The following is a 21,207-nucleotide window of genomic DNA, read 5'->3' as shown; positions in this document are numbered from 1 at the left end:
GTGTTGCATTGCTTCTGTCCAAAAGACGTGAAATAAAAAGCACCTTTCCATTAAATAAAGTGTCTCACACGGCCCCGGGGGGTGAACAGAGGCCTCCTGTAGCGAATCGATGCGTTTTTATAAGAAAAATATCCATATTCAAAATGTAATAATCACTCTATTTGATGGTTTTCCTTTGCTAAAGTAAGTAAACTGCATCCTTTGCTCCTGTTAACAAACGTTGGTTTTCACGAGACTCACCGGCGCATGCGCAGCGCTGACCCCATACGTCATCAGCCCAGAACTGCTTCCGTGTACAACTGTTGGCGCAAGCTACATTAAAGTGATTATTACGTTTTGAATATGGATATTTTTCTTACAAAAATGCATCGATTCACTACAGGAGGCATTTGTTCACCCCCCGGAGCCACGTGAGACACTTTTTATGGATGGGTGCTTTTTATTTAACTTCTTTTGGACTGAAGCAATGCAACACCCGCTGAGTGGCATTAAACAGCTTGAAAGATCAAAGACCATTTTTAATATAACTCCGACTGGATTCGTCTGAAAGAAGAAAGTCATATACACCTAGGATGACTTGAGGTTTGAATATGGATATTTTTCTTACAAAAACGCATTGATTCGCTACAGGAGGCCTTTGTTCACTCCCCGGATCCGTGTGAGACATTTTTTTTTTTATGGATGGGCGCTTTTTATTTAACTTCTTTTGGACTGATGCATGCAACACCCGCTGAGTGGCATTAAAAAGCTTGAAAGATCAAAGACAATTTTTCATATAACTCCGACTGGATTCGTCTGAAAGAAGAAAGTCATATACACCTAGGATGACTTGAGGGTGAGTAATTTGTGGGCTAATTTTCATTTTTGGGTGAACTAACCCTTTAGCTAACGTTAAACCATTAAATGACTACACGGTAGTCCACAACATATTTTTATGTCTGATCAGGGCCATATCCACCATAGACATTGAGGGGGTCAAGTCGCCCCAATAATTATAAATTAGATATCAACAAACTTTTTTTTTCTCAAATATGGCCAGTTTGAGAGAGATGCAGCCTTGGACCCTTTATTGTAGTGTGCAGACGGTGTGTGATGGAATACTGTCTACCTGGAACACATTGTGTCATTGCTGTGAAGCTGATCCATGATCCCACCTGGAAATAAATGCAAATTTTCCAATTTTACATCACTACACAAAACACAGACAATATTCCTCAGGATCCCCGTAATCATCCAGAAACATTTCACATGCTGCTCTCCACAGGTGTGGACAGCCCCAGACATTCCAAATGTCTCTTTTACTGCTTTTTTGACATGAAACAGGTTATTCTGTGAACTTGACGAACCTCATATGTGTAGTTTGGGCAGGACACGAAGAAAAAGAGCCAAGTGAACGGATTATTTGTGGGATAAGGAATCTCTTTAGGCCTGGACCCTGTTGATGTGTGAGAAGAGCATAAGGTTATCCGGCAATGGAAATATCTAATATAGATAAGAAACTGAAGAGTTAAGGATTCAGTCAGGAGAATGCATAGTCTCTGAAGAAGGTATTCATTTGACAGATAATTTTTTTCTGTGCACACCCACACAGTCCTTTATGAAAGGAACAAAGAAATGGTAATTAATCATAATATCTAGGTTTCATTGTCTGTCTTGATTGGCCATGTTTATGCCCACACAACTACAGAGATGAATCTTTATTAGGACTCACCATTACAGCTGATTCGATTCAAAATCAGATGAACTGAGAAATTTCCAAACTCACAGACCTGAATAAAATGAACAAAGAGCTGATGAAGAAAAACAGTTATGTATAATTAAAGCTACTGTACACTACGTAACATGTGGTCCTCTAGTGGTTGACAACTAAAATAATGTGGAAGTACATTATTGTTCGATGTGCCAGTACATATGGCTACACGACATCTTGTCAGAGTAGATGGTCACATAAATAACGTCACCAGCTTGTGCCACTTCGAGCACTTCAAAACAGTAAATGCATGTATGTAACTTTATGTGAAATCGGTCCCTACATCATTCAAATATGAATCATCATCATAGGTTAATTAAACACATACCAAAAACATTGCCAGTGCAGAGTAGATCTGAAGTCTCCCATAAGCTAGAGAAACAACCAGAAGTTAATATGAGGCTCACAAACTAATGTAAAGTGTGACAAAATGAGCACTTACTTGGTGGGGTGTAGAGCGGATGGTTGATGTAATATGCCTGCCATGCTGCAAATCCCCAGTAATACAGACAGAGCTACAGAATCACGGTTTAAATTCATGTGAGGATCGTGTCTAATATAACACACAGTCACTGCTCAAAAGAATAACTCCTTAACTTTATACTAAATGCAAACCTTAATTGTATACTTTAGCTATGTTTAACTTCATTTAAGCTTGCTCATTTGCATGATTAGCATTCACATGAGCAGGCAATATTTTGAATGACTCTTCCATATGGTCAAACCATATGTATTCTGAGTGTGTTGAAAGATACTGTAGGGGCATAATTTAAACCAGCAAGAGGACACTTAATGGAAAGCAGCCAAATATTCCCCCCAAAGCTCCTCAACGCTTCACTGACACCACTGAACTAATGCCAATGTCATAAGCACTTCAGACACATTAGCCAATGTGCCAAAAACAGTAAATACTGTGACAATTTCGTATGAAAAAATACAGACATACACATACCAGCATGATGGTGCGTAAAGGTAATGTTCCGTCAGAAAAGCGATGGATAAAAATAGTTTCCAGAAGCCTCTTAATGTAATGAAGAGTGTGGCACCAACAAGCCAGCCTGAATCAGCAGGGTCAAATATAAACCACAAACCATTTGCCACACCGTTGGTATATTATTCACTATTCATTTTCACACTGAAAAAATGAGCTGCACTTTTTAAAACTTAAAAATGTGATTCATGCGATAACATCTAAAGTCAGAAATACTATTTAACACCACTGAACCAATCAAAATACATTAGGTTACACCAGTGGTTCTCAACTCTGGCACTCGAGGTCCACTTTCCTGCAGAGTTTAGCTCCAACCCTAATCAAACACACCTGAACATGCTAATCAATGTCTTCAGGAGTTATGGCAGGTGAGTTTGATCAAGGTTGGAGCTAAACTTCAAAAAAGTGGACCTCGAGTGCCAGAGCTGAGAACTACTGGGTTACACCAACAAAACTGAATGCAATAGTTAGATCAGGCATTTAAGAAATAGAAATGATTTGTAATAGTGTGTTAACTATTCTGTCCATCAGCACGTAAAGTTCAGCTCATCTGAATAAGGGTTTTCACTCTGAACTCACTTGACAACTTTAAATGGATTTTGGGTGTAGTCATACTCGTGCCCGTAGATGTATGGAAGCCGATAGTAGAACAGCAGGTAAATGAAAAGCGGCCCAAGACACTCTGCCAGAAATACCTATGATCAGCCCCCAACAAAACCACCATTATTGTCATCCACACTATACGAGCTGCTATTGTCTAAATGAGCATGTATCAGATGTTTTCTTTACCATAGTCCAGCCTAACTGTGGGCCGAGGTCCTGGAAGAACATTGTTGCGGTCGTGCCAACCGGTAGATCCTCCAGCACATCTTCATCACTGAGGGCCTTTCCCTCTGAGAATCAATCAACTCAGTCATAATATGAAGAAATATCAAAATAAATGCACGTCAGTTAAAAAAGTTATAAAAAATCCCAATAAAAACAACTTTTCTTGTTTATATTGTTAACTAACTGAAGCTTTCTCACTCTTGCATTCTCCATTGTGATATGAAGCCTGACATTCTATCAGGAGAAGTGCAGACGTGCACATATGCATCACAGCTGCTGCAGATCTAAGATTGCAAAAGCATCTGGCTACTGTGCTAGACTTTAATTCTTCTAGATTTTTTGGTTTGGTGAACATTTTTGAACAAACATTTTAGAAATGGCAATGGAATACACAGGATGTCCAACAGAACAAAATAAAATGATCTAAAAAGTAAAAAAATGTTTTTAAATCATGTAAAAAATAAATAAAACACAATGAAATGAAATAAAATAAAAGATAACAGATGGATGGGAAAGTTCACCTGGAAGCAGCTTCAGTGCCTGTCTTGATGGATAAAACTTGGGGTCTGCAGGGATTTCAAGAATTGTACTGTTTAAAACAGCCTGGTCATATTACATCACGTATGTAAGCTGCACAGTTTGAATAAGCATAATATGATTGTGTAAGAACAAAAACACTTACAAATTTTGTGCAACAAGGTCTTGATCTCTGCGATGGTGGCGTTGGGCTCCACCTGAGAAAGTTCAAGAATTTTACAAGAGGCCTTTGTTTACTCAAATGTGATTTCTGACCCAACGCCAGTGTTGTTATCATTAACAAATGCTAAAAACAAAAACTATTAAAAACACTTTTTTTGTTAATTGAAATAAAGCTGAAATACAATTCATTATAAATATTGAAAATGTATATAAATATAAACATATAAATATGAAAACATATATATTTGAGTTAGTTGTCAAAGCAACATTTTTAATTTTCATTTAAAGTACTAAAATGACAAACTGAAATTAATAAAATGTTAATAGAAATATCTTTTAAAAAGAAACACTTTTAAAAATGACAAAAAATAAATACAAACTAATTCAAAAATGTTAATAAATACCATAATAGTACATTTATAATACTAAAACATCACTGCTAAATGCACCTTATCCAGGTAGCAGAGTTGTGCCTTGCTCTTGAGGTCCAGGATCTCCACCTCAAAAAAGACATAATTCTTATTCTCGGTGAGCCCAGCTTTCAGGCCGTGGTCACATCTGGCCTTTATGAATTGGGCTACGGCGAAGAGATTCCTTAAATCCACACATTGCATGATGCCTGCTGAGGGCTGTAGGTGAGCCCTGGTTTTGGTGGTTGGTGTACAGATGCGATCAGACCCTTACAGCCACATGGTAAGAGATGGAATGCTTATGATGACCTCACAGGCATATCGAGTTGAGTATCGCAGCCAGAGTATCTTGTTGACATAGTTAAATAGTTTTGCTCAGGTTACCACAATTTGAGATTTCAAACACTGTCAAGCTTGCATGAAAACAGGGCCTGATATATTTTATTTGGAGTATTTGTGATCTGTGTCTGCAGAAATACGTTTGTCATGTAGTCAACATACAGTGCAGGCACATGCACACGGACGCACACCCATGAAAAGACGTGAGGGGCATGTCTTGGATTTGAGCTGCAGACTGGTCTATATTTGTCTCTGACGGTGAGGGGCAATTTATCAGCCCCGCTGCACCCTGCCTCACAGACCTCTGAACCCCAATAACACTGTCAACTATCATTTCATCAAGTGCTTTGAGTTTAATCCTTCTGGTAAGGCGAGACGGCCCCCCATCACGCTTTAACTCTATCCAGCTTTTTCTTGATATTCTAGCCTTGATTACCAGCCTAAAGTATGAAGAAAAGTGGAGCAGAGCATTGCTGAGATATCAGCCCTACTGTGAAAGAGTAGATGTGACCCCACACAGAGATCACCATAACATTCTCAACCTCTTATTCTATGTATCAAATGAAAAAGTAATAATAATAATAATAATAAATTGTGTTTTTAAAATGTAAAATTGTTAAAAATCATTAATGTTTAATTACTTTTACTACACGTTAACACAGTTACTGTAAATCTAGAGATCACCTAACATGTTTACAACCAATGTCAATATGGATTATTTTGTTTTGTGTATTTTTGTCTGACAATTGATATACACTAATTAATAATAATAATAATAATAATTACAACAACAACAACAACAATAATAATAATAATAATAATAATTTGGCTTACATTTCAACATTTAAAGAATTTCTTGAACATATCACTTCAGCACAAATAACTGTAAAAAGCCTAATAATTTATGTAAACAACACGAAAATATTTTCTAAAATATTTTAAATATATTCTGAAATATTAAAATATATGTTTTTATTAACCATCAAAATGCATTTGGGTCAATTTTGACTTGGAAGAGACATGTATTATTATTATTATTATTATTATTATTATTATTATTATTATTATTACGAATGCATAGTTTTCAGTACAGGAACCAAACTTTGCAAATGTGGCAAGGCTAGTAAAATGCATATTTTGCTAAATTATTTTTATTAGATATAACTTTTTTTTAAATGTACTTCTTTTGTACACAGCTCCATTATTAAGTTATTTAATTAATATTTAAGTTTACACCTAATTATAATGGTGTTGTTATGTGCTATTCTCTAGAACCATCTGAAGACATTAATTAGTAGTACCCGATAGGGTTATGGTTTGAACCAATAATCATAATTGTATACAACCATAACCAGAAGATTGTCAGTATCAGTAAATATGCTGGTTTATCTTTAGTTAAAGCTATTAAATAATTAACTAAGCATTCTGTTAATTCACAAGTAAGTCATGGGGACACATAAGGCACAAAAAACAGTTCATTAACTGCAGCAATATAACCCATCCATCGCATTCAGATATTTTAGCTCTTCTATTTAAAACAGAACATCTGTGGGGAAAAAGCAAAGCCAAAATGTAATTCAAGTAATTACCTCAAAATAGGCGACTCTATTAATGACTCCATGTCTCCTCCAGTCCTCCAGATGAAAACCATGCCACGCAATCGTCTCCCAGCCTCTTAAAGAATCAATGTTTTCATCCAGCATGTCCATATGAGCAGAAGAGGCCATAACTTCTCAACACACACACACACACACACACATATACACACACACACACACACACTAGTATCATACTAAACACTGCATGGGCTCAAGGAAAAGACACGTCACACAGCCAGCAGTGCAAACCCCTTCACCCCTGTACACAGATACAAAAGGGGAAGACAAAGCTTTCTGCTTGACACTTCACAAGTCAACGTTCTGAAAACTTCTGCAGCTGCAGAATGAAAAAGGATTAATTCAGGTGAGCCCTGAAACAGCACATGGAGTAACACTCAAAGACCTCAACCAAAAAGCCAGAAACATCCCTGCATTCACACCAGAACTTGTAGGAGACAATGACGTCCATGCCTACCTGCGAGACATTGACTTTTACCTGCAGTCTTGGACCAGTGTGAACCACCAAGATTGACTCTATCTGCTCTGGATCACCTCTAGCCCAGAGGTGTGATGCTTCCTCGACAGCCAGGACACATCCAATCAGACTGCCAGCAGCTTAAACAAGCCATCATAAGGGAATTCTCAGACCCAGGGTCTGAACATGGACTGATCGCTGCCCTAGCCACCAAACAGGGCCGGCATGAAAATCCCCATGCTTACTACCACAGACTTCGGCAAGCTTACTTCGGAGCTCGCAATGAACCTGGGATGGAGGAGGACACCAGCTTCAAGAGCCTTTTCCTCCGAAACCTCCACCTCATTGCAAGTCACCATTTAGGCATTATGGCCTGCACAATGTCTATTCAACAACTGCGTGACCTGACACAGAAGGCCTTTAGCAGGTGAATTCAGGTAAATTGGGAGACTTTTTACTGCTGAGGTGACTGGGACAAAAATGTCCCAATTTACCTGAATTCACCCTGTATGACATCTATAAATCACTCTATATCTTGCTATTTTAACGGATATATGAATTTAAAAAGATAGAAAGCTTTAAGTATACAGGAAAGCTTTATTGCTGTTTATATCTTACTAACCCCAAACTTTTAAACGGTGGTGTAAAATCTCACTAACAGTGATAAATATATAATGTATACATATAATATTTACATACATATATGTGCGTGTGTGTATTAACCAAAGCATAGCATAACAAATGACTGTGCACAGTTATTGACACAGTTTATATGCAGCTGAAAGCTAATAAATGCACATTCTGAGCAATGTGACATGGTATCTTTCTCATTTCACTATGTCTAATGTATTCAGACCCAATCACTTTGACACACCACCTGAGAGGTGACTCAACTTCATACGCCTGCAACACCCACAGGCCTGCTGCTTGTGCACAGGAACTTAAGTCCATTTACTCACTGTGTCTCCTCTGTTCATCTCATCCATCTTTTTTTTTCATTTGGCTCTCTCTTTTTCTCCCTTCATTTTCTGTCCGCATCTCTGGCTGCCTGCTGAGAGGGCTGTTCATTTTAGTGTTGGCCTTATATGCTATGCTTGGCCTGTCTCAGTCAACACCTGCCCCAGCTTTGATACAGGGTGACAGTCTGCCTGATTCATCTGCCCAGGAGCTGTCAGTCAAACGGCTAGTCATGGGCATTGTAGTCAACACTGAGACATCCCAGAGCACCGGGCTAACCGGAGCCAGGTCACACACGACAAATTACGAGGAGACCCTCATTCATTCAAGTTAGTGATTATATTGTCTGTCATAGAGACATGTGATGTGTGAGCAGAACTGAATGGGCAAGTGGTCAACTGAGCCAAATTTCACTGGTAAAAAGAAGATAAAGGTATGATTTCCCTTATAAATAAATGCTTCATATTGTTTTATCCCATATTATTTTATCCCTTGGTAAATAAAAATAAAGCACACTGAATCAGGGTTACAGTGTGTTTATTGATAAATGGAGGACATCACTGATTTACTAAGAGCTGAACACAGGTAGAGTAAAAAAGTATTATATTTTTATATAATTAAAGTTTTTATTTTTTTCAGTTGCTTCAGATGGATATAGTATTAAAACTTTAAATTGTATTACATATGTCACTAGGAAGGACATCATTTCTAATACACACACCTGCAGTGCTAATTTAGTAACTTTTTAATTTGCTGAAAGCTGCTGAATATTTTAGTGTCAGCACATTTTGACTCCTCTCTGGAACTAAAAGCTTTTTGACTGATCATGAACTTAGGAAAACTAAAAAGTTTGGAAATGCTATGTGCTTTGATCTAACTATGTCCAAGAGAACAAGATCATATTTTTACCTAGAACTTTACTTATTCATTTATATCACTTTATCACATTAATTAGCCATAATTATTACACAGCTCTCTGGAGTACTTGATTCTGATTGGTCAATCTCAGCACTGTATAATAAATAATAAATCCAATCTTTCATGTTCATTTGTTATATGTAATAAACATGGAAATATGCAATAGTCAGATGGTTATTATAGCAAATGAAACCCCTTCAGAATCTAGAAGGATACAAGCCCTGATCCTGAGATCGCCTGTCAGGGTTTATTTTGCGATAATGCCCAGCTGACTGTACATTATCCCTTATTCTCACTCTGCTGAATAATGTTTCTCTGAATTAGGGGCCTGCAGAGATGTGTTGACTGAAGTGAAACTGTGTTCGTCAGACTAGCGCTGTCGCTTGTTTCTAAATCAGCAGATGGGAAGCGAAACAAAATGTGCAAATGTTCCTTTAAGGGGAAAATTAATGACTTTGTTTTAGGTATTTGTCATTTAGGTATATGAATACTGATATTTCCTCTGGCAAAGAACCGGTTGAATCACAACATTAGCTGTTCTGTGTCAATGTCTGAACAGTCTTTTACCAGGGAGAGGAATTCTGAATGAGTAATAAACAGAAGATACGTTTTTTTTCTTTTTTGTCTGATCATTGTCACTAAATGAAGAATAAACTCTTTGGAGATGATGAAAACTAGAAAGATCATTTCTCAGCAACATCAAAAGCAAAATCCCAAAGCCCTCAGAAATTTCAGAAGTTCTCTCATCCATAAATTTCCCTGAGCAGAAAAAAGAAAGCATGAACAAAGCCTTTGTTGAATTACATCTGGAAATATGAGGTAGAGGTAACATTATTGAATAGCATTTCTGACAAAAAACACCACAGATTTGACTGCTGCCTGCTGTTGTGGGAAAGTTGAGATACTATTCTAAAATGAATTATTTTCTCAGACTATATATATATGAAATACACAGAAACAACATCAAACCATGAACACTTAAAGTAACATTTTTAATTGTAATTACACTGTACAATATGAAATAATTTCAGCATGGATTGATTTGAAAGCTTTAAATGGTCAGTTTAAACAAAAATGAGAATTCTGTCAACATTTACTCACCCTTGTTTTTTCCCAAATCTGCATGACTTTTCTTCTCTCTGTGGAACATGATATTTTAAAGAACACTGGGAACAAACATTGGAGCCCATTGATTTCCATTGTGTAGATATATTTCTCAAAATATCTTCTTTTGTGTTCCACAGAAGAAAGAAAGCCATAACGTTTTGGCACAACACAAAGATGAGTAAGTAATGGCAAATGTTTATTTTGAGGTGAATAATCCCTTTTAATGTAAGTCATACATTGAAATGAAAAATATGTCCTTACTCCTCTAAACATTTGACAAGCTAAAACTAAGAGATGCAGTTTGATAGATCAGTATATAATGTCCATAATAAGGATTTGTTATTTAATGATTTAATGCTAAGTTTCTAGTTAAAAGTGTTTGTTACATTCTTTGTTGAATAACGAATTATAGCTGAACACGACTGCTATGCACTGAAAGTTGCACAAACAACATTTAAACAGAGCTTTAAAAGTCCATGAATGTCCTTATCTGAGTCCGAGATTGAGTTTAATGACAATTGTTTTACAAATGAAGGAGTACAATGCTGACTGACATCTCCAGAGGCACTGAACCTCAAACTAAGCACATTTTTTGATTGAAATATATAAATATTATTTCATAGCAATACCACAGCGATTACAGATCAGTGTAACTACAGAATCAAAGTTTTCCTCTCACCTCTGGGCAGATCCATCAGGATTCATCATCATTTTTAATAATGTGGAACAGCGTGACGTTGAACAGTACCTGGTGGCCATTGTTCCAGCCGTAAAGTTCACGATCCCTGGCGTTGTAATCCAGCATGGACATGTGAAAGTACTTGTTATGGATGGGGATGTCCATGTACTCATAGGTAGAGGTTTTGGTGGAATAAGAGTAGTATACCTTAGCACCGGTCAGGTGGGAGTTGGTGATGTACAGCGTGCCGCAGATCATGAAGGACTCACCTGCATTCCGTTTGGAGTATTCTGTGTTCCAAGAGTTCAGCACCTGGATGGTCAGAGGATCCAGCTGGCTGATGACTATATTCCCTGCATTCTGATTGGTGGCATAGATGGCCCATAAACCGAGCTCATCGGCCATCAGGTCAATGTCGGAGAATCCGCCCCAAGTGTACGGGTAGACGTTGTGGAAGCCGGCAGACTCAAGTGCTCGTTGGGTCATGACCCGGCCAATTTCAAAGCTGTATCTGACAATGATGTTGCTCTGGTACTTGTTGTAGTACAGGGAGCCGTTGTAGACGACATGATTGGTTCCCGCCCAGTGGAACGGAAGGTTGTAGGTTCTTGACTCGACCCCAGCTACAAAGTCGCTGACTGATTTGTACTCACGGACAATCTTGTTGTTTGTATAGCTGTCCATGTACCAGACCTGCATTAGAACATTACAAATGTGATGAATAACTTTTGAAACTTGCATTTTATAAATGCATCATCTAAAGAGCACAACAATATTGTTCAGGAAGTAAAAATCTCTAAATCTCTAAAATTTTCTCCTTTTAAGACAGCTCACCATGAGCTATTCTGAGTTATTCTTCAGCAGAAGCCATAATTCAGTGTGATTTGAAAATTATTCTTCAGAAACCATTCTGATACTGATTTGATGCACAAGAAACATTTTTATTATCATTGCTCAAAACAGCTTAATATTTTTTTATTTTTTGTGTCTGTGTATAAACTGATTTTTTTTCCAGGATTTTTTGCTGAATGGAAAGTTCAAAAGAACATAATTAATTAGAATTTTAAAAAATTCGTTGTTACTTTTGATCATTTTAATGTGTCCTTGATGAATAAAATTATACTTTTAAAACAAAAAAAGTAAATTATTTATATAAAATTCTTGTATTTATTTGAATATTTAATTGATATAAAATTATTTGTCTTTTTTTTTTCTAATTTTTTTTTTTTTTTTTTTTGCTTCGAATCAAAGTTTATAAGTTGTGATTGATCTCAGAGCTGGTCGGTTTTGTTTGTGTCTTTGAACTTTATCTGAGTTTTTTTTTCTTCTTATGGACAAAAATAATGGAAAAACTACTTCCTGGAAGCAATGCCGCTGAAAAGCATAACGGCTGTCACGAACCTGGTCTATAAACTTCCGTTCACTCACCACCAGAGGTCACCCGCTCTCCACATGGACTCTCACACTACCCAGACTGTTACACATCACCCTGGACTACATTTCCCATGCTCCATTGCACTAATCACAAGCTCACCTGAAACCAATACACAGCTGCTACCAATAACACACACTATATAAATCAGTCTCACACCACCATTCAACGCCGAGTATTGTTTGCGCATATCGCTCAGTTAGTGATAGCAACGTTACGGAGCCCTTTTCCTAATCTTGTATTTGTTCCTAGTTCTAGTCTAGTCTTGCCTCATTGTGTTATTTGATTGCCTGGTTGCCTGATTCTGCCTGCCTTGGTTTTCTCTAGCCTTATCGTTTGGACTCTGTTTGCCCCTTTACTGGACTATCGCCTGTTTGTGGATTACCCGTTTGCCTTGCCCTCTGGATTACGTTTGCCGATCGAAGCCCCTTGCCTGCCCTAGGAATGCTCTTTGCCTTGCCTGTGATGTACCTGTGTTGTTGTCTGACCCCTGCCCATTTTTTGACCACGCCTTTGTAATAAAGCCTTGCACAAGGATCCGCACGTCTCATGTTCTGATTACTCCGTAACAGAATTCTCGGCCCGACAGGGATCCAGCAGCTTCACCAAGGAACATTGGCCAGGAATGAACGCAGCGATTTTGCTACTAGCGCTCAAGCAGGGCACACGATCACTTGAGGGTTACATTGTGGAATATTTGGCTTTGGCAAATGGCTCAGAATTGCCGGACTGTATGTTAATAGACTTTTTCTGTGATGGTCTTAACCAGCCTTTAAAATCAAGAGTGATTCAGGAGGGTCCTCGTTTGTCACACGTTCAATTTATGGATTATGCTTTGTTGACTGTTGGTTCATCGTTCACTGTGGGTGTCGCGGAGGAACGCGACACTGTGTCCGCTCATGTAATGGCCGCACTAGAGCACCCTCACAAAATGGCGGCGACAGCGGAGCCCGTTGGCAAAATGGCAGCCACAACAACAACCCGTCATGTCACTGCTGCCATCCCTGTGTCAAGTCAAGCCACCGCTGACCTTCATGAGTCAAGTCACGTCACAGATGATCTTCATGAGCCAAGTCACATCCCCGCTGATCTTCTAGAGTCCAGTCAAGTCACAGCTGATCTTCATGAATCAAGTCAAGTCACAGCTGATCGTCATGAGTCAAGTCAAGTCACAGCTGATCTTCCTGAGTCAAGTCAAGTCACAGCTGATCTTCCTGAGTCAAGTCAAGTCACAGCTGATCTTTCTGCATCAAGTCAAGTCACAGCTTCCATTCCTGAGTCAAGTCACATCACAGCTGATCTGCCAGAGCCTCGTCACATCTCAGCTGATCTCCTAGAGCCTCGTCACATCTCAGCTGATCTTCTAGAGTCTCGTCATGTCTCAGCAGTTCGTCCAGAGTCACGTCACGTCACAGCTGATCTTCCAGAGTCACGTCTCATCTGATCATCCAGAGTCACGTCACATCACAGCTGATCATCCAGAGTCACGTCACATCACAGCCTATCTTCCAGAGTCATGTCACATCACAGCCTATCTTCCAGAGTCACGTCACATCACAGCCTATCTTCCAGAATCACGTCACATCACAGCTGATCTTCCAGAGTCTTGTCACGTCACAACTGATGATCCAGAGTCTTGTCACGTCCTGTCTGTTGCACCCAGATTATCACGGTCAGTCCTTCGGTATCCCAGTCTGGTATCCAGTGTGAGGGATGCACCGCTGGTGTCTGCACGCGCAGCTGGTATCCCCAAACCCACTCACTCTAGCTCTCCTGTTCCTGAACTGATTCCCCTGTCTGAAGCGCTTCCCTTGATGGGGATCGCTTTATGGTGTGTTTGGGCTGCATACACCACCACAGAACCTCCCGAGGTCGCGGCGCTTGCTTCAGCTCCTTGCGTGGTGGTGGCACCCAGAGATGCACTCTCAGCCTGTTGTGTTGTGGTCGAAGAGACCGTTACTGACTTCTCCCTGTTTCCTGATGTTACTGCTGTAGAACCTCCAGAGGTGGCGGCATCTGCTGCAGAACCTCCAGAGGTGTCAGTGGTATCATCCATGAGTCTGCACCAAGGGCCTTTCCTGTGCATGAATCCGCTGTAGAACCTCTAGAGGTGGCGGCAACCGCTGCATAACCTCCAGAGGTGTCAGTGGTATCCATTTATGAACTCTCTGCCTGCCCAGCCACGGCCAAGGAGGACGTTTATGAGTTTTCAGTCTGTCCTGTCGAGGTCAAAGGGACCGTTGCTGAACTCCGTACCGGTCCTGTTAAGGAGGATGTTAATGAACTCTACCCGTTTCCTGATGTTACTACTGTAGAACCTCCAGAGGTGGCGGCATCTGCTGCAGAACCTCCAGAGGTGTCAGTGGTATCCGTCTGTGAATTCTCTGCCTGTCCTGTTCCAGCCAAGGAGGCCAGCCTATGAACTCTCTGTCTGTCCTGTTCCGGCCAAGGAGGTCGTCTATGAACTCTTGTCCTGTTCTGAACCAGCCATGGGGGTTAATTGTGAACTGTCTGTCACAGCCAAAAACTCTGTCTTTGAACCCTTAACCCCGCCTGCCATGAGCCCAGAAACTATTAATGCACCCCATGTCCTTCCCGTTAACCCTGTCACTGCCATAAAGTGAACTTTAAGTGAAACATTATTCAGGAACTGTCTGCTTGTTCTGTTTCCCCAAGTGTGTCTAATTCTGAACTATCTGTCTTGCCAGTCTCAGTCAAGGAGTTAAATATTGAACGGTCTGTCCACACAGTGTCAACCCATGAATCTGTTCCTGAATTATTTGTCTGTCCACTAATTTCAAGTAATATGTCTGATTTTGAATCATCTGTCTGTCCAGTTTCAGTCACTGAAATGTCTACCAGTCCAGTTTCTCTTAATCCATCTAATTTTGCACCATCTGTCTGTCTGGTACCTACTAATGAGCCTGATGTTAAATCACCCGTCTGTTCAGATCCCACTGACAATTCTGATGTAGTACTATCTGCCTGCCCAGTATTTGTTTATGAATTGTGTGTTAGTCCATTTTTAGTCAATACATCCAGTTTTGAACTGTCTGCCTGTCTGAGTTTCCACTCTTGAATCTAACTGTGTACTGTCAACCAATTCAGTTTCTGCCAATGCCCCCAACTATGAACTGTCTGTCTGTCCAGCCACTCTTGAAGAGACCAACACTGAATTTTTAACCCTGTCAGTCATGCCCAAAGAGACTTTTAATAAGCCCACTGTATTTCCAATTCCGGTCCTTGATGCCGTAAATGCACTGCTTGTATCTTGTATTTCAGTTTTCCCTAGGCCCCATTCCCACCATGGGATCCGGATCACTCTGGTCCGCCTTGGTGGTCTGCCGACACGCCCTGGTGGGCTTCTGCTCCGTCTGCTCCGCCCTGGTGGGCTTGTGCTCCGTCCGCTCCGCCCTGGTGGGCTTCTGTCCCGTCTGCTCCGCCCTGGTGGATTCCTGCTCCGTCTGCTCCACCGTGGAGGTCTTCTGCTCCACCCTGGTGGGCTTCTGTCCCATCTGCTCCATCGTGGTGGTCTTCTGCTCTCTGCCCCTCCGTGGTGACCTTCTGCTCCGGCTCCTCCGGCCTGGTGGTCTTCTGCTCCGCCGTGGGGATCTTCGGACCCGTCTGCTCAGCTGTGGTGGTCCTCAGCTCCACCTGCTCTGCCGGCTCCACATTGGTTCTCTGCTCCGCCCTGGCTTCCTGCTTCGCCAGTTCTGCCTTGGTGCTCTGCTCTGCCAACTCTGCCTCAGTCCCCGGTCTCTCCACTTCTATGTGGACCTGGCCCTCCGTCCCTCCCCCTGTTCCGCCTCCGCTCCACCGCCCTCCTGGATTATATTGAGTTAGGAGCGTCTGGAAGCCGCTCCTTGGGAGGGGGGCTATGTCACGAATCCGGTCTATAAACTTCCGTTCACTCACCACCAGAGGTCACCCGCTCTCCACATGGACTCTCACACTACACAGACTGTTACACATCACCCTGGACTACATTTCCCATGCTCCATTGCTCTAATCACAAGCTCACCTGAAATCAATCATACAGAGCTGCTACCAATAACACACACTATAAAAATCAGTCTCACACCACCATTCAACGCCGAGTATTGTTTGCGCATATCGCTCCATTAGTGATAGCAACGTTACGGAGCCCTTTTCCTAATCTTGTATTTGTTCCTAGTTCTAGTCTAGTCTTGCCTCATTGTGTTATTTGATTGCCTGGTTGCCTGATTCTCTGCCTGCCTTGGATTTCTCTCGCCTTATCGTTTGGACTCTGTTTGCCCCTTTACTGGACTATCGCCTGTTTGTGGATTAGCCGTTTGCCTTGCCCTCTGGATTACATTCGCCGATCGAAGACCCTCGCCTGCCCTAGGAATGCTCTTTGCCTTGCCTGTGATGTACCTGTGTTGTTGTCTGACCCCTGCCCGTTTTTTGACCATGCCTTTGTAATAAAGCCTTACACATGGATCCGCACGTCTCATGTTCTGATTACTCCGTAACAACGGCTGTGCCACAGTGTTTGCCCACTTTTCAGCGGCATTGCTTCCAGGAACTAGTTTTTCCATCATTGTTGTCCATTATAATGGTCATTATTACCTTGTTGTTCTTAGGTGAAGCCTGAGGGTCTGTCATCCAAGCTCCAAACCTCGTTCCTGATGTCTTTACAGTGATGGGCCCCGTGATTTTCATCAACTTACCACAGGCTGACACAGTGGAGAATGACAAGTAATGTCAGCTGTTATATAAGCATGTCAACACATCTTCAACTTTAAAGGAACACATACCATACCACAAAAGAAAATACCACAAAAGTCACGTTGAGTTGAACTCACTGAGTTTGTTCATACAGTTCCTCAGTCTTCCCTCCAAGCCGAGGACCCTTTGCTGGAGTTCCTCATAATCATATGCTCCTATCTCCTCCTGGATAGCAGTCAGCACAAGAGACAGGTTCCTGATCTCTTCCTTGAACTGGGAAATGAGTGTGGCATCAGTCTTGTACTGCTCCAGCACTGGAATCAGCGGCTGCAGTTCATTCATCTTCCCCTTTAGCTCCTGCAAAACCAGACAGACATTTAAATAGAAATCACATGAGGGGAGATTTGCTTACATTAACAGAAACAGATGCAAGAGCATGGCACAGCTCGCCCGGTAAACAGCAAGACGTTATGAACAATGACATGCTAGACCCAATTGATATTACTGTTTTGAAATAAAACATGACCTTTTGGTGTTTACAGGATTTCCAGGAATGCTGAACAGTGTGTGGCTTTTTGAAATGTTTGTGAAGGATAAAGACAAGAAGCTTTTAAGTGGGATTTGATTCGTCATTCTTGGAGAGTAATGGCACGAATGTAGCTTTTTCCAACCGTTCTGTTCATATGAGAAAGGACCATTGATTTTCTCTGAGGCATGACTTTAATGGTAGCTCACCTGAAAGTTTATAGTCAATAATGTTCTTCGGTTCGACTCGATTTGTCTGAACTTTGATCGGAGTCCTTTCATCTGGCTCTCCATTTTCATGACATACTGGAAGTCCCTCTGGGTCCTCAAGTTCAGCACTTCGATCGATTGCGACATGTTCTGAATCTTAAGAGAGGAAGATGGTCCGAAATGAAGTTAGGATCCATTAATCATTCTTTGAACTGCAAAAAGGAAGATGCGATAGATTTAAATTATATTTTCAACTGGTGTAAATCAGCCCTGACACTATGCCTCCAAGGAATTCTGCATTTCCATAATTCCACTTAACGCAACCCAAGTAAAGATGGAAAGATCTTAGACACATACCACAACTGACACATTTAAAACAGGATAAAAATGAGACTATGTATCAGTCAACCCTATTACTTCCTTCACTAGCACCCACCAAAAAAAGAAAGACACAGATACGTCTTATGGGCCAATAACTATTGCAGAAATTTTACAGTAACACAGAAGAAAAGCGTAGGAAGTAGAAACAAGAGGGGGCCTAAAGAACTCTTCAGGCCTTTTTGCATTACCATCATCAGCTCCACAATCAGCTGCAGAGAAGCCTGTGGCATTCTTAATAGATGACAATGGCGAGCAGTCTAGCATAATGCTTTCAAATTGCTAAAATGAGAGCTTTTGTTATCTAAACCAGATCTTAATATAAAACGACTTCAGAGTTCTTAGACGCACATTATGTGCACACACACCTTCTCCAGTAACTGGCGGAGCTGTCTGCTCTTTGCGTCTCTGGAGCACAAGTTCTGTTCTGGTGCCACCACCGTACAGATGCAGCGGCTGTCAGCATCCTGCGCTGAACTGTACACCTGCCAGCCTTCCTTGGGTCTGATGGTCTGAACAAACATACACACAGGCATGTATGGCATATCTTGGTGTTATTTGTTTACAATTTAAAATTCTAAATGACATTCTTAAAATGTACTGAAAATGAAAATGTACTCTGCTTGAAACTGAAATGTGGATATTTAGTGAGAACTACAATAAACTTACATAGCTATTCACGTCGAGTGCTTCATTTTATTATCCTTTTTTATTATTATTTATAACTTATTACATTCATTATGTGGAGAGATGATTGAGTAAACATGTAAATAATTTTTAAATATGCATATACTTTTGTTTTGTGTTTAAACCTGGAGAGTCGATATTTTAACTTCAAACTTTTGCTTCTGGTTAAAATACCCATAATATTGCTTTCTCCAGAGAAAAAGTCATCTTGGCTGAATCCTCAGAGAAATATGCACAGAACAAGCACCGATTACAAGTAAAAACTGTCCAAAACACATCTTAACAAATATGCTGGTGGATAATGATGTGAGAGGACAACAGGGGATGGATTTATTTCACTAGAGGAAGCGTTATTATGGATTATAGACTTGTATTTGGTGAGAAACTATGGTTTGAAGCTAAAAACGCCTTGATAGATGATGGACGCAGCTTTTTGCTTAACAAGACATTAATTGATGGACAGGAGTCGTGCAAATTACTTGTGGATTATTGTGATGTTTTTATCAGCTGTTCGGACTCTCATTCTGACGGCACCCATTCACTGCACAGGATCCATTGGTGAGCAAGTGATGTAATGCTACATTTCTCCAAATCTGTTCTGATAAAGAAACAAACTCATCTACATTTTGGCCTGAGGGTGAGTAATTTTTCAGCAAAATTTCATTTTTATAGTGACACTATATGGCTTCATTTTAAATCGTATAATAAAAGCAGAGGAAAAATATTGTGCAGTTAATGTGTATTCCACTGAATATTCATTTCAATTCAGACTGATTCATCAAAATTCTGAAAGCAATTCAAGCACACGCCACTAAAACAAGGCAGGGCATAAATAGCATGTTTTGATGACAAATAGCACCCCGTCGCAACACCTTCATGATAAAGCCTCTCTCTGCATTCATCTCCCCAAATTTCCCTAGATTGTCTGCAACAATAAAGACACTTTGTAAACACCCACATTCATTTTTTTCCCCACTCTCACAGCGGGCCCTGAAAGGCCGGCTCTGGGGACTAGCCTTTTACAGGCGAGCTGAAAAACAGAGTTCTTTACACACTCTGGCACACTTCCTGATGCCGCTGCAACTAACAACTAACTGCAATTTCAGCAAATTGTAACATATCCAAGTTGGATGGGTACTTCCTGCTAGTTCACTGCCATTATGAAATATGATCAGAGGGATTTTACTCCTCAAATAAGACCTGCAGCTGGGTTTATTAAGACTGGAAGAGAGATCCTCATGAAACTCTCACCGATACTACATATTTATTTTATTTCTGGACACATATGACATGACATAAAATTCATGCAGTTACTTGGGTGTCACATGACAAATAATTGGCTGTGCCTCAACAATGCAGATCTAATCTCGATCCAGTGCTAAAACAGACCCATTAGGGATTGTGTACAGATTAATAGTAGTGTTGAGAATAGACTCAGAGCACTGAGGAAGAAAAATATTTCCTCATTAAAACACTTTATCAACACCAAATACTGTAGATTACTATTGAACTCTCAATTCAACAAAATAGTAGTAGAATAATCCTTGATATCAGGTTACAGTTAAGTTAAAATGTATTGCAATGTCAATTTTATGTACATACAGTACATGCTGTTATACTGTACTTATAAAGTAACTGCATGTAATTACTGTCATTATAGGTTACTCTTGTACGTACTGTAGGAAACATCCATCTTAATTTGTATTGCAGTGTAAACCTTAGTATATTCTAGTACTGTAGTTGTAATAGAAAGGAGAAAGGAAAAAATGTTGAGAAAATGCAATTTTCATGATAGTTTCAACACCAACAAAATGTACACAAAATGTATTTTAATGTAAATATACAGCATTAAAAAAGACACTTAATATAAAGTGTGACCAAACACCCAAGTTGAAATAAACAGCCGCAATGCTTTGCAGAAATAAGAGAGAATGCTCTCATTCTCATTCACTATAACAGAAATAAAGGGTCTAAAAATATTAGCTGTGACCATTTGTGCTGCAACCATAGAGAGAATTACAGAAATGCAGGCTTTCCGCTTTTTAAATCACATTTTGTAAAGTATCCCACATATATCAAGATTTTAACCCATCTTAAGTTTTATTGCATTTTCTTTTCTCCTCCTCGCTGAGGTTACAATTATCGCATAACATAAGTAGCCATCATTAAATACATTGCCAGCTTTGTTTATCACTTTGCATATATCTCGTTCCTATGACTCACTGGTGTAGTAGGAGCGGGACTCAGACATGTCAAGTTTCTGGCTATGTAAAGTCAGGAAGGTGCGCAGCACTCACCGCGGAAGGGCAGTAGCCGAGTAGAGCGAGAAAACACAGCGGTTTCAGCACCACGAACAGCGCCCGCATTCTGCCTCCAGTCTCCCTCCCACGCCTCTCTTACAACCTGATTCACTCTCCGATGTTTCAGATCGAGCTTCTTATGAGTATCGTGGGATCGGAGACCCTCGATAGAGCCGTTGAAAGTGCGTGCGCTCTCATCGTCGCTCCGGGCGCAGAAAAGTTTGAGAGATGTGTG

At 40.3% G+C, this 21,207-nt stretch overlaps 2 protein-coding genes across 2 annotated transcripts in view; both read right to left on the bottom strand.

The window, feature by feature from the left end:
• The window catches only part of tecrl2b (trans-2,3-enoyl-CoA reductase-like 2b), a 7,410-nt gene extending 2,500 nt beyond the window's left edge, over positions 1-4,910 (bottom strand). The window contains exons 1-11 of the mRNA XM_016559611.1: positions 4,718-4,910; positions 4,252-4,303; positions 4,091-4,135; positions 3,531-3,634; positions 3,321-3,436; positions 2,703-2,808; positions 2,193-2,265; positions 2,079-2,122; positions 1,712-1,769; positions 1,347-1,435; positions 1,109-1,154 (exon numbers count right to left, since the gene is read on the bottom strand). Of these exons, the coding sequence (XP_016415097.1) occupies positions 1,109-1,154; positions 1,347-1,435; positions 1,712-1,769; positions 2,079-2,122; positions 2,193-2,265; positions 2,703-2,808; positions 3,321-3,436; positions 3,531-3,634; positions 4,091-4,135; positions 4,252-4,303; positions 4,718-4,882 (898 nt within the window). The 5' untranslated portion in view covers positions 4,883-4,910. The remainder of the gene's footprint in view (positions 1-1,108; positions 1,155-1,346; positions 1,436-1,711; positions 1,770-2,078; positions 2,123-2,192; positions 2,266-2,702; positions 2,809-3,320; positions 3,437-3,530; positions 3,635-4,090; positions 4,136-4,251; positions 4,304-4,717) is intronic.
• Positions 4,911-10,002: 5,092 nt separating this feature from the next.
• On the bottom strand, positions 10,003-21,207 carry LOC107745696 (noelin-3-like). Its single transcript, XM_016559615.1, has 6 exons — positions 20,970-21,207; positions 18,354-18,497; positions 17,608-17,763; positions 17,010-17,229; positions 16,774-16,880; positions 10,003-11,444 (listed from the first exon to the last, which is right to left on the bottom strand). Exons 1-6 carry the CDS (start codon positions 21,036-21,038, stop codon positions 10,767-10,769), a joined length of 1,374 nt encoding a protein of 457 aa, XP_016415101.1. The 5' UTR covers positions 21,039-21,207; the 3' UTR covers positions 10,003-10,766.

The sequence above is a fragment of the Sinocyclocheilus rhinocerous genome, unplaced genomic scaffold (assembly GCF_001515625.1).
Source record: "Sinocyclocheilus rhinocerous isolate Xijiao unplaced genomic scaffold, SAMN03320098_v1.1 scaffold2092, whole genome shotgun sequence".
NCBI classification, from domain to species: Eukaryota; Metazoa; Chordata; class Actinopteri; order Cypriniformes; family Cyprinidae; genus Sinocyclocheilus; species Sinocyclocheilus rhinocerous.
This window is presented reverse-complemented; position numbering and strand designations above follow the sequence as displayed.

Bases quoted from the DNA above. Each gene is read 5' to 3' on its own strand.
- LOC107745696 (XM_016559615.1), bottom strand. From the start codon at position 21,038: ATGCGGGCGCTGTTCGTGGTGCTGAAACCGCTGTGTTTTCTCGCTCTA. The intron at 17,230-17,607 runs GTGAGCTACCAT...CTGGTTTTGCAG, and splicing joins TATTGACTATAAACTTTCAG to GAGCTAAAGGGGAAGATGAA. The intron at 11,445-16,773 runs GTAATAATGACC...GTTCTAATGCAG, and splicing joins CTTCACCTAAGAACAACAAG to GTCTGGTACATGGACAGCTA.